This window comes from Cannabis sativa, chromosome 3, assembly GCF_029168945.1.
Source record: "Cannabis sativa cultivar Pink pepper isolate KNU-18-1 chromosome 3, ASM2916894v1, whole genome shotgun sequence".
NCBI lineage: Eukaryota > Viridiplantae > Streptophyta > Magnoliopsida > Rosales > Cannabaceae > Cannabis > Cannabis sativa.
Window position 1 is genome coordinate 25,997,585 of NC_083603.1, and position 18,487 is coordinate 26,016,071.

General features: G+C 32.8%; 1 protein-coding gene and 1 long non-coding RNA gene across 2 annotated transcripts; both read left to right on the forward strand.

Moving 5' to 3' along the window:
* Positions 1 to 288: 288 nt before the first annotated feature.
* LOC133035692 (protein arginine N-methyltransferase 1.5) lies at positions 289 to 13,597 on the forward strand. The gene is made up of 23 exons (XM_061111796.1): positions 289 to 574; positions 3,492 to 3,609; positions 5,291 to 5,400; positions 6,125 to 6,214; positions 6,319 to 6,384; positions 6,834 to 6,913; positions 7,039 to 7,114; positions 7,219 to 7,305; positions 9,501 to 9,585; positions 9,793 to 9,884; positions 9,984 to 10,019; positions 10,181 to 10,249; positions 10,790 to 10,858; positions 10,974 to 11,027; positions 11,196 to 11,270; positions 11,401 to 11,493; positions 11,597 to 11,700; positions 12,272 to 12,320; positions 12,404 to 12,490; positions 12,715 to 12,820; positions 12,910 to 12,997; positions 13,163 to 13,256; positions 13,354 to 13,597. Exons 1-23 carry the CDS (start codon positions 437 to 439, stop codon positions 13,435 to 13,437), a joined length of 1,950 nt encoding a protein of 649 aa, XP_060967779.1. The 5' UTR covers positions 289 to 436; the 3' UTR covers positions 13,438 to 13,597.
* A 227-nt stretch (positions 13,598 to 13,824) lies between these two features.
* On the forward strand, positions 13,825 to 15,965 carry LOC133035693 (uncharacterized). The gene is made up of 5 exons (XR_009686826.1): positions 13,825 to 15,157; positions 15,340 to 15,419; positions 15,604 to 15,648; positions 15,740 to 15,787; positions 15,872 to 15,965. It is a non-coding gene; the product is annotated as an uncharacterized LOC133035693 (long non-coding RNA).
* Positions 15,966 to 18,487: the final 2,522 nt, after the last annotated feature.

Sequence of the window (18,487 nt, forward strand, 5' to 3'; positions counted from 1 at the left end):
TCAAAAAAAATTTAACACGCCGAAAATAAAATTCAAACTATCTGTTGCACGCGTGACTCTTTTATTTAGAGGGGTGCATTGTAAAAGCACCTTTTAATTTATTGTGTGTAAATTTAAATGTGAATACTATCATTATTTTTATTTTATTAAAAAATTAATATAATAATAATGAATATTTTTTTAGTGTAATTTTTGGTGTTATAGTTGTAATGAAAATAGTTTTTGATACTAAATTTAGTGATAGTGTGACACCAAATTTAATAAGCTGGTTGGAGATGCTCTTAGTATCTCTCTTCTTACAAAGTAAAGCTCTTCCGGCTTATATAAATACAAAATAGTTTCCATTAAACCCTCACAAAACCCTAGTCTCTCTCTCCTCCTCCCTCTTTCTTCCTTCTTCCTTATTCATTTCGGCGAAACCCTTAGCTCGGACGAAATGCCTCTAGGCGAACGCCCGGGCGACAAAAGCGAGTCTCGCTATTGTGGCGTCGAGACCAATTTCAGCCATGACATGCCTCAACTTTTGTCGAACCATATTTGCGGTGCTGGATTCGATTTCGTCGTTGCTCAACTGGTTCGTCCCCTCTTCTTACCTCATTTCAATCTTGATCTTGTTCCTTCATTAACGATGTATATGTTGATGTGTAGTTTAATGTTTGTGTGTTTTTGGTGGCTAATTAGCCAGTCACATACCAGCTCACCAGCTGTTATTTTCCTATGTGAATGGTCAGTAAGCTCACCTATAGCAATGCCTGTGTTTGTAGCCTCTGGTAATGAAGAATTTCTTCACGCTTCACTATGGGGCTACTACTACTTACATTAAATTTGTACTTTAAGAAACATATTGGTTTTTGAAATTTTGATCGTATACATGATCTGATTCGAGTTTTGATATCATTGAAAATATGTTTGTTTTATTCCTACTTGTTTATATAATAATGTAGATTTTATTTGAGAAATCTATATGATTAATGACTTTCTGCCTGCTTGAAGTTTCTGGTTCATGCCTGTTGTTGTTATGGTTGCTCTTCATAGAACTTTCTCCTGAAACATGCTTTGAGCAGACGGTTAATAATATGTCATCTCTTGTTTCGTTTGTTATAATTGCTTTCATGCTATGTTTTTATATGTAATTTCTATGTGGGTATAAGAAAGTGTTGGTAGCCAATTAGCCAGTCACATACGGATCAGTTGTTCTTTTTGTGTGAATGGTCAGTAAGCTCACCTAAAGATATTCTTGTTATGGCCTTTGAGTAGTGAAGTTACTTGACTCTGGCTTTACTTGATGGCTATTAACTACATTTGGCATCGTCCATTTAGTTTTGACTTTTTTTTTTTTAAATAATTGTCTTCTAATTATTGTCATCAGGATTTTATGGTTTGATTACGGCGACAAAAATGCTAGCATTGTGAATTGATGAGGATGAAACCTCTGTATTTTGATTATGCTAGTGAACAATTAGAGATTCAAGAGTATGATCATTAGTTTTTGTTATATTGTATTTTGTTGCTTTTAATTTTATTAAATATTTTTACACGAATATTGTATATTACTATTTATTTTGGAATTTTATTTATTATGAAAAAACTCATCCTAACATTGATAACACTATCAAGCATGTGAATTTGCACTTCAACATATTGGTGATTGGAGATTTGATCAAAAACAAGTTTTAAGTAGAGTGATATCCTAGTTATAATTTTATTTAACATTACACAGACAAGATAATAATGAAAGCTCTTTTTGAAAGTATGTCTTTTTGTTCTTGCCTTTTGTTTTTGTGATTGCTCTTTAGGGCACTGTCTAAGAAACATGATTTGGTGAGACAGTTAATATGTGATCTCTTGTTTTTTTTTTTTGCTTTGATTGCTTACATAGGTTTTTTTTTTTTTTCAATTTTAGCTACCATGTGGTTGTATGAGTTTGTATTGGTGGCCAATTAGCCAGTCACATACGTAACAGCTTAACAGTTGTTTTTTTTTTATGTGAATGGTCAGTAAGCTCACCTAAAGAAATGCTTGTTGGTGGTCTTTTAGTAGTGAAGGTACTTGACTCTGGCTTTACTTGATGACTACTAACTACATTCTTCGTTATTCATTTTATTTTGGATTTCTTCTCTTAGAATAATTTTTATCTAATTATTGTCATTATTTATACTGTTGTTGTTTGATTAAGGTTGTAGAAATGCCAGCATATTCAGGACCATAAAATCTCTGCCTTGAATTAATAACAAATTAAGCATGTGAAATTGTACTTAATCATGTTGGTGTTGGTCATAAAATAGTTGATAAAAATTATACATTAATTCAAGTGATATATAAAAATATGCTTGTTTTAATACTAACTTTTTAGATAAAAACTTTGTATGAGAAGTAATATATGTTGAATATGTGCCTTATTCATTCTTTTTGTTGTTCTTCTGTGACACATGCTTTGGGAAGACCGTTAATGTGATCTCTTGTTTCTTTTTGTTATGATTGCCTTGGTGATTTTTTGTGGCTACTATGTGGTTATATGAAATTTTATGTACTTATTAGTAGGCATAAAGGTTGGTGGCCAATTAGCCAGTCTCATACATATCAGCATAACAGCTGTTTTTTATGTGAATGGTCAGTAAGCTCACCTAAAGAAATGCTTGTCGGTGGCCTTTTTGTAGTAAACCTAATCAACTCTGGCTTTACTGAATGGCTACTAACTACATTCCTTATCATTCACTTTATTTTGGATTTGTTGTTTTAGAATAATTGTTATCTCGTCAGGTGTATTTGTTTTTCATTAGGGTGATAGAAAGTAACATATTGAGGATCATAAAATTTCTGTCTAACAATGATAATATTTTAAGTATGTGAAGTTGTACTTAATCACACTGGTTATCAGAAGTTGATTAAAATCATGTTTTAATTCAAGCGATATCACAAAATCATGTTTGCTTTAATACTTCTTTTTAGCTAGTAATGAAACTTTTACTTCAGAAGTACTATATACTATGTGTCTTCTTGTTCATGCTTTTTGATGTTCTTATTGTGCTTTCTGGTTTGCAAAACATGCTCTGGGTAGACTGTGATTCTATGATCTATTTTGTTTTAAGAATTGCTTTCATAACCTTTTGTTGCTACTTTGTGAGTTTTGTATGTAATTGTTCCGTAGGTATAACGTTAAGTCTTGGTGGCCAATTAGCCAGTCACATACGTATCAGCTTAACAGCTGTTCCTTTTTATGTGAATGGTCAGTAAGCTCACCTAAAGAAATACTTGTCGGCGGCCTTTTGGTAGTGGAGCTTCTGGATGCTGGCTTTACTCAGTGGCTAATATCTACATTTGTTGTCATTCATTGTTCTATTCTTACATATGCATGTTTAGATACTTTAAAATCTTTTCCTTAGGTTGGTATTATACTATTCGATGCCATCATCAAAATCGACTTAAAATATATATATATATATATATATAGTGGTACTAATGCAATTAATTGCAATTTTGGAGTGGTGCAGATGGATCCTGCTTATCGGCCGAGCTTACTGCAGAAAGAAGGTGGTGAATATGGTGCTCTGCCTTTTGCTGGATCAGACCTAGTTTTAAGTCCTTCTCAGTGGAGCAGTCATGTTGTAGGTATGAACATCTGGGAGTAAAGTCAATTATTTTGGAAGCATTCCTTGTGTTGTATTTTTCGCATCTGAGGGAGAAAAGATTTGTTCGTTGTCGCTTCATATACTTTGTGAATATTTTTTTGTGCATATATGTATATATATGTAAACTAAAATTGGTATTCCTCCATATATAATATTCTTGATCAAATGACAATCTTGAAATTTATGTTTGAAGTCCGAGTAGTTTCGAATGTATAATTTAATGTTGTCTGATATGTGGTCAGTTGAAGTGGATATCTACAAATTTATGTTGTCTCCCAATATCTCTATTTGTACGTTGTTCGTTGTTCCTCGAAAATATTTCTCTCATCTTCTTATCAACTATTCTTTTTTTATTTTCCAATCAAAATTCAGATTCATTAACTGTTAAGAGAATGTCTGAATCCTTGCAAAAGGATAATTCAATTACTTTAAAAATGAGCAGTCTTGGACCAACAAAAATCATTAATGTAATAACAATTTAAATTATTAGTCTCGGTGTTAGTTTCATTATCTTAATTTCTTCGAGTTTCAGCTCCATTTTGAGTTTGGTCCAAAGTATTTCATTAGCTTTCTACTTGAAATTATGTTAGCATGGGACCTATGAGATTAGTGAATTGCGTGATCCAAATATCTGGATGAAAATGTTGAATTCCCATTAGTGTGGCTAATTAATCATATTAGCTTAAGAAACTGATTTTTTAGTATCAAGTAGGTTTTGGTTTGTCCTAGGCCATTTTAATTTCGTTGTGACATGGGAAATGTGCACGTGATTCAGTTTGGCATGGCGTAGTTAATAAAATTAGTCTTAGTGCACTGTATTGCTTCTTACATTTCCTGAACATTGAGTACACAGTGTTTGTGAAATATATACGCTTTTCTATCTTCTGCATCTTCAATAATTCATTGTTGTCAGTTTTCACTTTTAATAGACATGGATTGCTAGAGATTGAACCTCTTTCTTAATAAAATATTTTTGGCTTTAATATATAATGTTAGCATCTTGTTAAGAATTACAAGAACAAAGAACCACCTTACTAGATATTCTATGGACTGAGTGTTTTTTTAATTTTACTGATCTGCTTTCTTGTTCTTTACATCTGAAATATTCTTGCTCAATACCTGTTATTTTTTGTTGATTTGCTGGGTTGGTGGATCAATACTTCCTGCTATTTGTGCTCCTCCCTTTATCTTTTTAATGGTATTATTAGCACATTGCTTCATACATCTGCATGCATATTGATGTAAGGCCAAGTAAATAATGTTAGTATTAGAGATTTATCCTTAATAGTTCTGAAATTTTATTGCAAGTGATATAATGTCTAACATCGGTGAGCCACATCTATACACGAGCCTTCATCATGATAAGCCGTACACAAGCAAAGCAAGCCTATCCCTACTGGGAAATGGACTATAAATACAATGCATTAAAAGAAGCTAAACTTTTATTTACTTATTATTATTAGAAACGGTACTAGGTATAATAAATTCATATCCAATAACATAGGTAAATAATTCTAATTTTTAATATAAATTCATATCCTTTATTAGTATATACTTGTATCTCATTTTGCATTATGTATATATTTATTGGCATAAGCAAAGCTTATTTTATGGCTGACAGCATGATCAAAAGCTTATATGAATGGCTTTTCTATTTTCAGGAAAAGTTAGCTCATGGATTGATCTAGACGCTGAAGATGAGATTCTTCGATTAGATTCTGAAACCACCCTAAAGCAAGAGATTGCATGGGCTTCTCATCTCTCCCTGCAGGTGCACATTATTGAACTTGAAAGTTCCCTTAGCAGCATACTTTTTTAAGTTTTTGAATTTTTGGAAAAGTATATATTATTTATAATAATACAGCCTTTTGCAGTTAACTTCTTGCATTTTCCATAATCTGTATGGTATGTAGATTTAAGTAAAATTTAGCCACTATTTCAAGTAGAATAAAGGGAAAACATTTTTTTTTAGTTAATATTTTACAAGAAGGGGATTACGAATTGAGTATGATACGTGCACCCGAAATATGCATAAAGAAATTACATATAATGGCGTGATAGTTTATATAATCATTCACATTTTATCTAAATGGGGATCCACTGTTTTAAAAAGTTGTGCAACATCACTGAGTATATTGTTTTGGTGCATTTTTTGAGTGCACTTATCATCACTCTTATGCATTGTGGTCATTTTAATTTAATCTTCAGTTATGCTCAGCTTTTTGGTTTTGGATTGTTTCATTGATCCCTTAATTGTTTTGGTTATTTGCATCTTTATTCCAACTTATCAATTGCACACATCTCCGTACTTGATGTAATGCAATTTTAAGATTATTTACTTGCCAATTATCTTAAATATTATTTTTAACACATTTTGTCAACTTAGTGTGCGCATAAAACAAAAATGTATCCTTTATACTTTATTTCCTCCATGTATATCAATGTCTTGAGAGTGGTCCTTTAAGAACAAGTTTCATTAAGTACTCATACTGCAGGCATGCCTTCTTCCAGCTCCTAAGGGAAAGTCCTGTGCTAATTATGCTAGGTGTGTGAATCAGATTTTACAAAGTCTAAACAATATGCAGGTACCATTCATCATTTCATTATCAATATGTCCATATAATTTTTTTTTTCTTTTCAATTTTTTTTTATATTCATGGTATGTTGTTTCATTATTCTGTTATTACAGTTGTGGCTTAGGATTCCGTTGGTGAAATCTGATGAAGACTCCACGGATTCCAATTCAGATCAATTGGTGAGTAAAATTCATTACTATTTAAGGTTAATCTTTAATTTTTCACATTGACTGACTAATAACTTGGAAAGTAACTTCTTTTTCAAAAAAAAAATAACTTGGAAAGTAACTCTTACACTCTTTTTCTTTGGAATCAAATATTTGTGAGTTGTTTATGAATCTCGTTAGTGCCTATGACTATGATTCTCCTTGAAAAATTTAGGAAGTATAATTTGATTTCCTTTGGTACATTCTGCGTGTCTGCTTTTATAGCTGGTTTGTTCTTTGCATGAGTTTTTTTTTTAGCAATTTATGTCATCACCAAAGTTGTCCAAGTTTTAAATGGAGGAATATTATCTGCTTGCGCTTGATTCTTGACTAGATTAAAAAACTAACCACTATTTCTCCTGTGTCAGCATTATAGGTAACTGAAAACTAAAAATAAACCCTCTTTTCTGTCTTTTATGCAGATTGATTCGTGGGAGATTTGGAATTCTTTTCGGCTGCTTTGTGAACATCATAGTCGCTTATCAGTTGCCCTTGATGTTATGTGGGTTTAAACGAACCTGAGATGAATTTTTTTTTAGAATAAAATTTTCCTGCAACTTTGGATCACTTCTCTAAAGGCTTCGTTGTAGATTGCATTTCTAATCTTAATTTTTTGCTAATTCTTAGGAGTTCATTGCCTTCACCTAACTCCCTTGGACGTTGGTTTGGAGAGTCTGTTCGAGCAGCCATTGTTAATACTGATGTAACTATATATTAAGCAGCATTATATCTGTATTATATAAGGTTTTTACTGCATGTTGTTTGTCCTTATTTAGATTTGTAACAATACTATTATTAATTTGCCAGTCATTTTTAACAAACACAAGGGGTTATCCATGCTTGTCAAAGCGTCACCAGAACCTAATCACGGGTTTCTTCAATCATGCAGTACAGGTATCTATAGAGAAGTATTTGCCAACTTTTTCATTTAAGTTTTCTTTTACACATTATACTTCAATTGGAAGGGGTTAATCTGCTTGCTATTTGAATTTTATTAGTAAGATTATTTGCCATGAGTAGTTAAAATTTACTGTAGCTTTATTGAATTGCTTCAGATGTTGCTATCAATTATTGTTAGTGTTTGTTAATATGTGAGGCGGATGAGCTTTTGTTATTGATTAATTTTTTTCATATATATAAGAGGGAGCAGTGTTATAAATAGAATGGAGAACTTACACGTAGATGGTTGGTATCTTCTAGAGTTTCAAGGCACTTTTGTTATTACTTCCTTGTGAGGCAGGTGATATAATTACCAATTGTATCGGGTTGCACTCTTTGAGTCAGTGTCAAACTCCAATAGGAATAATTCTAATTTTCTCTCATTTCATTCAATTTTTTTTTTCCATTTGTGTAATAGTATTACATATTTATACTAACTAGACAATACTAACAATTCCTAATCAGTCTCTATACCCTTTCATGTAACACTCCCCAACCCTTCAAAATCACCTTGTCCTCAAGGTGGTAAAAATTCAAAAACTAAATCAAAGCACAAACATACAAGAAAATAAAAAAAAAAAATAAACTGAAGAAAAATAACACACAAACTTTTAATTATGTCCAACCCTCTTTTATTTCTAGGCCCAAGCCCATTATTTGGCACTAGGCTTCTCTTTCCCTTCAGATGAAATTAACGACCAGCCGTCTCTGCTACTTCGTCTTCTTCCTTATACTTGAAACAACTCCCAATTCTCTTTGGAGTCATGACCTCCACTCATTGCATTCTCCCTGATTTGAAGCTTCATCATAATCGCACACTATTTGAACCACAGTGTATATATATTTGCAAAACAAGAAATGTATAGATATATATATATATATTATCTTTCTGCAAATGAGTGAATACAGAGCAAGGACAGTCGTCAACTTCATTTCTCTAAGTATTTTTGTGATTCGACGTGACCAAGACTCCGCTCGTCCTTTGATAGTCATCCACTCCCGTTGATTCTCTTCCAACTTAGTTTGTCGTCCCCGATCAAAAATCCACCTTCGATCTGTCAACGGTGTAATTGGTTCCCATGGTGAACCACCAGTAACACCAAAAACAATCTCTCTTAGCACCACTTTACGATCCACAAGCACTCAACCAACATCACCTTCTTCTATGTACACGCAAGATGATCAGATTGTCCAGTCAAAGAGGTGGCGAGATTCTCATATCCCCAATCTCCATTCGAGCAGAGAGCTTTTCCTCTACCTCCGGCAAATTGTGATTCAACTTTGTTTGTGCTTTGCTGCCATCTCGGATGAGATCCATATCGACAGCGATGTCTGTCAGGATCGTCCATCTCCCTTCTCACCGATTCAACATGGCCATTTATGCGGTTATCGACCTCTAGAGAAGTGGGTTGAGATGAAGAATCTGGTAGTGCCTTCGTCGATGGGCGGTAAGGCTCAAACATGACATGAATTTGCTTCTTTTGAGCATCGAAGAATTGATCCGTACGCAACTCTATGGATTTCAATGTGGATCTCACGAATTCATGATGCTCATCGTCAGTCATTTTTTGGAGCTCAATGAAAGCACCAATGATACAATTACCAATTGTATTGAATTGCACCCTTCGAGTCAATGCCAAACTCTAATAGGAATAATCTTAATTTTCTCTCATTTCATTCATTGATTTTTTTTCCATTTGTGTAATAGTATTATATATTTATACTAACTAGGCAATACTAACAATTACTCCCTATACCCTTTCATGTAACAGAGCAGTGTTATAAATAGAATAGAGAACTTATACGTAGATGGTTGGTATCTTCTAGAGTTTCAAGGCACTTTTGTTATTACTTCCAGGTGAGGCAGATGAGTTTGTGTTGTTTTTTTTAATACATATAAGAGGGAACAGTGTTATAAATAGAATAGAGAAGTTACACGAAGATGGTCTAGAAGATTTCAAGGCTCTTTTGTTATTACTTCCATGAAACTTAACAATCTAGCTCATCTTCGCTCTGTGTCATTGTGCCATAATTAGAATGTTAAGTTCTCTTTCTCATAGTAGTTTTGTAAACATTACACTTGGCATTTGTAGATATCATTATGACCATCCTGTAAGCTCTACTTAGCTATGTTTCTGGAATCTCTTTAGGTTGTAATATCTGGAAAACCAGTACACAATCTTCCTAGCGGAAATACAAATTTGACTGCCAGTCAAAGTATTAATAATGTTGATGGTAAGTTTATTTTATTTCTTATGCTCAATATGATTGTGGAACTACTGTAATCACTGAAATTTTCTTAAAGTTTAATGGCAATTTTGGCCTTGGTTTACCGTGGAGATTTAAATATCCCTTGCTTTCTTAATCAAATATAGATTTATGTTCAGATGTTTTAAAGCTGGTCTAGTTTTGCATTGTTCTGAACTCCCTCGCCTTGTTCAGGTGATAAGAGGCATCCATTGAGGTCGTATTTGGATTACATTGGTTATCTCTACCAAAAGTTGGATCCCATTCCAGAGCAAGAACGATTTGAGGTAGGTTAGTTGTTATTTATGGATTGCATATGATTGCTCACATAATGTACCCTTTCCTGCTATTTTCTTTCTTTTAACTCTTGTATTTTCTTATGTCAGCTGGGATACAGGGATTTTTTGCAATCACCCTTACAGGTGCACTTTTTTATTCATAAATTTTCCTTTTACTAGTATTTTTCTAGGCCATCTTTCACTTTTAATTTTATTCAAACACTAAATTATACAATTTCATTTTCATAATTTTCACAAATTTCTGTCACTCTTACTAAATTACTAGCTGGTTATTGCAAATGCAGCCTCTTATGGATAATCTAGAGGCTCAAACCTACGAGACATTTGAGAAGGATACAATGAAGTACATTCAGGTATGAGTTGAAATTCATTGTTTTTTTCTCTTGTTTTTGTTGAATGCTTTTATTTCCCTTGTATGTGCGTATCTCAAATGGTTACTTATTTTTATGATAATTATTGTCGGAATGAAGCACACTTCTCATTTATTTCATTTAAGCGACATTGAAACAAACTAAGACGCAAAAGTTGTGCTATATTTGGCACAAAAAAATGACTGATATATTTAGATCAATTTTTGGTATTGTGCTCTAATGCATAATTGCAAAATTTAATGTTTAATTAATGTTTTTTTTTTTAAAATATAAAAAATAATAACTTTCTTATTATGTTATTAGGTAAAGTAATAATAATAATAATAAAAAAAGAATATAAATAGTTTATAATTTAATGCCATAGCTAAATATGCTAATAAAGTAATAAAATGATTAAAAAAAATTAATAATAAAGTAGTATATTTATGTTGATGCAGCTCCAAGAGTGCGAGAAAGGAGTGTTAGTAACTTATCTTCTGATGTGTTAATTCGATTTATATGGTTATCTGCTTGTTTATGCAGTACCAAAGGGCAGTTTCTAAAGCTTTATTGGACAGGGTTCCTGATAAAGAGGCATCAGCTATTACAACAGTAAGCTGCCCGCTTCCACCAATATTACCTTTTGGTGTCAGATGATTCTTACTTCAAAGAAAACTCAGTACGCGAGGGCTGCAGCTCTAATACATCTATATTTTTTGTGTGTAAGGTATTGATGGTTGTAGGAGCAGGACGTGGACCTCTTGTAAGGGCATCATTACAGGTTATTTCCTCAATACCTTAAAAGAAAACTTGGTCTTAATGTTCAACCTTTGGGCTACATGGGTCTTAATGTCAACCTTTTATGTTATGGATGTGTTTATATAATGTGCATTCTTCATGGTTCTTTTTTGAATATATTTTTATTTGATTTCTGTTCTCATTTATGTAGGCAGCTGAAGAAACAGGGCGCAAGCTTAAAGTTTACGCTGTTGAGAAAAATCCAAATGCAGTTGTTACACTTCATGTGAGTTTCAGTCTTGAATGGAAATACTACGTTTGGAATCAGTTCCGTGGTTTTGTAAATTTCTATTCCTGTCCTGTTGGTATATTCTATTGTATTTCATGCTTGAGTTAACACTATCTTGTTGATGCAGAGCTTGGTCAAACTAGAGGGATGGGAAAGCGTTGTTACCATAATATCTTGTGATATGCGTTACTGGAAGGCTCCTGAAAAAGCTGACATTTTGGTATGGTACTGGACTTCTGTTCTTTTGGTTTATAATTTTTTATATGTTTTCTGCTATGTCTCACTTTTATTGTTAAATTTTTGTATTCTTTCATTTGTTTTAGGTTAGTGAATTGTTGGGTTCTTTTGGTGATAATGAGCTGTCTCCTGAATGCCTTGATGGAGCCCAAAGGTTCTTGAAGCCTGATGGAATCTCAATACCATCATCGTATGTATAATTATCCCAACTTTTGGGTTCATATTTCTTTTTTAGTTTTACCATCATTGTATTTATAATTATCCCAATTGTTGAGTTCAAATTTATTTTTGGGTGTGTTTACATGCTTGATGGTTGTTCTGAAGATGATTTTTCGGAATCCATATCTAATTTCTAAGAGAAATTAATTATGGAATTCAAGTTAATGTCGATTTCGTGGAAATTTGTGCATCTTACTCGTGCATGATTTATTAAGAGCTGATTCAAAGTTATGTATTGATGATCTGGATCCATCATTTACTTTTTAAAAGAAAAATGCGATTATGGAAATTAAGTTTAGGTCAATTTTGGGAATTATTTGCACCATACTGATCTGAACTCTGATTCTGTGTTTGGTTTTACATTCAAACACATTGATACATAATACTTTGTTCTACGCCATAAATTTTTATTTCTTTATTTATTTTAGGAGGCTGCATTAGTTTGTTTATTCATTTTTTTTTTTTTTTGAGTGAATAGTTTGTTTATTCATTAGTTGTCAAAGCAATCATTGTTCAATTCTTATGCTTCTTTCTTCTTTCAGGTACACAAGTTTCATCCAACCAGTGACAGCCTCAAAGCTTTATAATGATGTATATTTTCTGTCTATGTGCTGAAGTTTGCCACCAACCTCTATTTCAAGCTCTTGTTAACATTATCCTGGAAAATATCACAGGTGAAGTCACATAAAGATGTTATACACTTCGAAACTGCTTATGTTGTTAAATTCCACAGTATTGCAAAGCTTGCTTCTCCTCAACCTGTGAGTTCTCTCTCTTTAGTGCTCTGATAAATATTATATATATATATATAAATATATATGATTTATATAATTTTGTACATGCTTGTTTATTTAGTCTCTTACAATTACTACAAACTTGGATCAGAGTTATAGAACTGTCATTTTATCTCATAGATTTTTCCCTTCAATTAATCTTGGACTATTTTTATTCCAACCCATATCTTTGTGTCTTGTTAATTTCACAGGTGTTTACATTTACACATCCAAATCATTCTACTGAAAAAAGCAATAATCGGTACACGAAACTGCAGTTTGAAATACCCAGTGATACTGGCTCAGCCATGGTTCATGGTATGCTCCTGAATTAACTCCTATATATATATATATTGCTTGTAATGGTTTGTTTTTTCAGAAAAGAGACTATTTTTCTGTACGTGTAGGATTTGCTGGGTATTTTGATGCAACATTATACAAAGATGTCCATCTTGGTATTGAACCATCAACGGCAACACCAAACATGTTCAGCTGGTAAGCATTTAACAATATATGGAATCATTTGTTTGAAACTTCTTAGTAGCTCAATTTTGTAATACTAATTCACACCTTCAACTCGCCCTTGTGTATAACTTTCGTGGTGTTTCTCTCTCTCTCTCTCTATAGCTAAGAGCCTTTTATATCGTTCATTTAATTCAGGTTTGCAATATTTTTCCCACTAAGGACTCCAGTCTGTGTAGAACCCGGTTCTAATCTCGAAGTACATTTTTGGCGTTGTTGTGGTCCTACCAAGGTAAAACTATCTGCTATTTATTTCATTGACTACTGATTTATGTATATGTATTTGCGAGTGTAATTTGACATGGCCTGAATTGTGATGATATATACAGGTATGGTATGAGTGGGGTGTCACATCACCAAGTGCATCAGCCATTCACAACAGTAATGGACGGTCATACTGGGTTGGTCTTTAAGAGCATCTCCACTCTCATTTTTTTTTTATTAAAATAGCTAAACAGTTAAAATAGTTAAAATAGAGTATTTTTATTGTTGTTACTCTAATCATACTTTTTTACTATAGTTAGTGTTTGATTATTTTCATAATATTTTATAATTTAAATTTATAAATATAAATTAATTTATAAAACAAAAAAAAGTATAGTATTTTTGATTAAAAAACTTAAACAAAAAATAGTTTCTTACATTTAGACTGTTTGATTATTTTAATAATATTTTATAATTTAGATTTATAAATATAAATTAATTTTATAAAAAAAAAAAAAGTAATAGTGTTTTTATTAAAATACTATTAAAAAAGTTGAACAAAAAAAAGTAGTTTCTTACATTTAGAGTGATTCCTATCAACTTTCTATTAGTCTTTTTAATTTTAAGTTTTATTTTTTATTTTAATTAAGGAGTGTTTAGAGAGTATGGTTAGAGATATTTTAAGTTTAAATCTTTTTAATTGATATAATATATATATGGTTAATTAGAATTTTTACTTCTTAAACTTTGACATGCATCAAATTATGTTCGTGAACTTTTAAGGTCGTTAAAAATAACTCTTGAACTATTAAGATTGTTGGATTTAAGGATTTTTTTTTATTTTTTTTAAAAAAATATCTAACATGGATAAAAGTTTAAGGGACATAATTTAGTACATGTCAAAATTTGGTAGGCATGATTTGGTATAAACAATCTGAAATAGTAAAATTGAATGAAATTTGACAAAAATTCTTAAATCTAACAATCTCAATAGTTCAGGGGGTATTTTTAACGGGCATGATTTGATACATGTCAAAGTTCAGACGATAAAAATCTTAATTAGCCCATATATATTTATATTTGAAAACAAAACAAATAGATTAAAGGAAAGTTTAAGTCGGTCAGGAACATCAGAAACAAAGCCAAATGTAATCTAAGCTCTATTCAAATCCAGTTTTGTTTGTAGTACTGTACTAGTGTGTCTGAATCAAACCAACCATTTAATCAGGATGTCTGTACATTTTGAGATGGTGAGATTCTTGCTATTGTTCTCTATCTTATTCAGGTATCCATAGAGTCATCTAATCTAATTACAATTGACTGATCTAATAAAATTAGATATTCAAAATAATTAGATTGAATCGGATGTAAATTTTGAAAATCCAATCGGATTGGATTGGATGGGACATCCGATTCAAAACCGATCCAATTATTATTCAATGGTCATTTAATTATATTTATATATTTTTAAAATACATTTATAATTTTAGGGAAAAAAACAGGAATATTCTAAAAATGGAAAAATATTACAACAATACTGTGGGCCGGCCCAATGAACATTTGTACAGCCCAAAATGAAAATATTACAAAAATACCACTTGCCCTTACCTTCAACCGCACGTCACAAACGGAGAGGATGAATGAAGCTCCATCGATGCAGTCGGCCACGCAACCAGAATGAAACCAGATCGAACGTAAAACAACTGTAAATCGCGTCGAATTTCAATAGGAAACGAACAAATCCAACGATCTAAACAGAAATTTTTTTAAAAAAAAAAGCAGGACAACCGTGGAGAAACTGAATTTCAACATTTGATTTCGGTTTTTATAGTGCAATATCACTCAAACGATCGTCGAAAATTCAGATTGAAGCAATGTAAATCTGTATTGAACAGATCTGGAGCTCCCCCTCAAATCCAAAAAAAAAAGGTATGAACTGAAATTTTTTTTCAACAATGATACACAGCATTTTTAGTTGCATTCTGGTTGATTCAATGGTGTGCAACAGGCAATACATATGGTAAAAACCAATAAACAAGAACTGATTATGATTAAGGAAACAAGGGATAGTAATAACTTTTTTTTATTTTTTTTTTTGCGTTGGCTTACAGTTGCATTATCTTTTGAAAATGGTTTCGAAATCATGAAGAAGTGTTATATGACAAGTACCAAGAGCTAGCATATATACAAGGTAAGATATATGTTAATGGTAGCAAATTAGTTTTATAATAGTTGTAAATCGATCTGATTCGAATAAACATGATGAAAAATGACAATGCGTAATAACTATGTAATTTTGGGGATATAATCGTGGTTTTTCAGTTGGTTTACAGTTGCATAATCATTTAATAATAGTTTCATTACGTTTTTTGCAGGAATTTATTGTGGAAAAGATAGAGTACAGAACAGTTTGAGAAATGGTTAGTTTCCCAAAATTTAAATGAAGTTTCTTAATAGTTTTATTCTCGTTTCTTTGTAGTTTATTAACTACAAAAAAAATGGCAAAATCAGGAATCTGGACACGAAATACAATGCTTGAACAAAGGAACAGAGATAGTAGTAAGTTTGCACTCTATTTCATAACATAATGAAACCAGTTTTAAAATTCGTTGCCTCGGACTAATAACCATTGCAAAAACACAGGAAAGGAAAGACATTCCATTCCTAGTCTTCTACAATGGAAAATTCGATGATCGAATGAATTATGAAAATTATGAAGCCAGTGGACACTACATTTACGCCAATTGTAACTATGAAGATTTGCAAATGTAAACTCAAAGATGCCCCGGAATGCAACCAAGAAAACACTGTTTTGCAACTGAAATATCAAGTGAAGGAAGGATACCAACCATTGAGGATAAAGGATGATCAAAGCCTGCATTTCTACATACAACTCAAACTGAAAGACCCCGACTTCACAACATACCCAATGTGTGTGAATGTCATCAACAACCCAACAACAACCATCGATGCAACATTCTTTGGAAATGACAATTCATTAATTACACATAGAAGCGCCTTCCAACCAATCGAATACAATGCAAAGAACAACAACGAAGACTCAACAAATCAACAACATATAATTGAAGCAAGAGTACCGAATTTGGGGAAGAAAGTTTTGACTTCATGGACTATGCAAAACTTGTGGCAAGGAAATGGTTGAGCAACCGGAAAACAACAAAAAGGAACCGTAAATCACAAGATTATGACGAACTACTAATCACGTATCCGCATCATCCGTAAATAGAAGAAGCACAAATATACAAAGACAAAGAAACACTGCAGAGCGTGCTTGGTTTCTATGCAATTAGGAACAACTTCCAATTCAGAGTTAAAAAATCATGTGCAAGAACATACAAGATTTGTTGTTTGGATCCAAAATGCAAGTGGGCACTAACAAGATCCGTAAACGGCCAACAAAGTCATTCATCATTCGAAAGTACGACGTAAAGGTGATACACACTTGTGATCTAAACATCGATTTGCCGACAAGAGACAAGCTACAACGAAATTGATTGGAAACTACATCAAGCCACGGTTCACCAACATAAAAACAACTCAAACGCCACAAGACATCGCAGGAGAAATGAAACACAAGTATGGGGTCGAATGAACTACATGAAAGCATGGAGAAGCAAAGAGCACGCGCAAGAAGAATTACGAGGAAAAGCCAACGAATCATACAAAGTTGTTGCCGGTTTTTTGCACATGTTGCAAAAAACTAATCCCGAACAATAGTGCACATGGAAACGAGAGGATGACAACGGCTTCAAGTACTTGTTTGTCGCACTGGATGCATCAATAAAAGGATGGAAGAAATGCAAACCTATAATAGTTGTTGACGGAACTTTCCTTAAATCAACATATGGAGGTACACTGCTCTCTCGCTTGTACACGGGATGCAAATGGGCACATTTTTCCACTAGCTTTTTCCGTTGTGGATTCGAAAACAACAACTCATGGCAATGGTTTTTCACAAATGTGAGAGAAACATATGGGATTAGAGAGGAACGGTGCTTGATCTCGGATAGACATGAGAGCATAAGTAAGGCGGCTTGTCAAGTATTTCCGTAAATCACACATTGCTATTGTGTATACCACCTATTAAGCAACCTAAAAGCAACCTTCAAGAAGAATGCAAGCAAGCCGGATAAACCATTCTTCGCCGCTACCGCAGCATACACAGAGGAAATTTGAATACCATATGAGCGAGTTGGACAGCTTGGACATCCGTGTAAGACCATATTTACAACAAGTTGGATACCACAAATGGTCAAGATACCACCGCAAAAACAACAGTATTCAACTATGACTTCAAACATTGCCGAATCTCTAAATGCAAAGAACTTGGCAAATAGAGAGCTACCAATCACAACACCGATGGAGTCATTGAGAGCATTGATTCAACAATGGACATACACAAACGGGGAAAAAAGCACGAGAAAACAACAACATTTTTAACACCTACAGAAAAGAAATTAGTCGACAACTTTGTGGAATCATTGACGAGAAAATGTAAGGACATGTTAAATATTTTAGTTGCATTTCGTTCTTTATAGTTTGTTTTTCGTTGTCATACATATTAACAGTTTCACACTTAATCCGCAGGTAAAACCAATAAACGAGACCATGTTCGAAGTCATTGAACTAACCAGATCATGGGTCATCAACCTCAAGGAGAAAACATGCAGTTGCAACAGATTCCAACTTGATGAGTTACCGTGTGCTCATGCGCTTGCTGTTATAAAAGAGATGAACTTGAATGTTTACAACTACTGTTCGGGTTATTACACCACACAAACATGGCTTGAAACATACAGCGGCTCAACATATCCGGTACACAATCACACAACTTGGGATGTGCCACAAAACATAAAAGATATCATTGTTCTGCCACCAAACCAAAAAATAAGATCTGGAAGACCAAGGAAACGAAGGTTTTTATCCGAATGGGATACAAAAACATAACAAAGCGGCAAATGTGGACAACACGGACCCAATCGAAAGACATGCAACAATCAAGCAATAAAATAGATACATATGAAATATTTGAATTGTTTAATTTTGTGTGCAAATTCAAACAGGTTGATCTGTGATGCTCTAAATACATGGGATTTCATTTTTATGAAATTTGAAACATGCTTTTTAATAGTTTCAAAATCGTTTTGTTACAAGCTTGCGACCCTTTGTAAAATATTAAGTACCGAATGACTTATTGTTTACGCTTTAAAGGCGAACAGTCAATAATTGATAAAACAT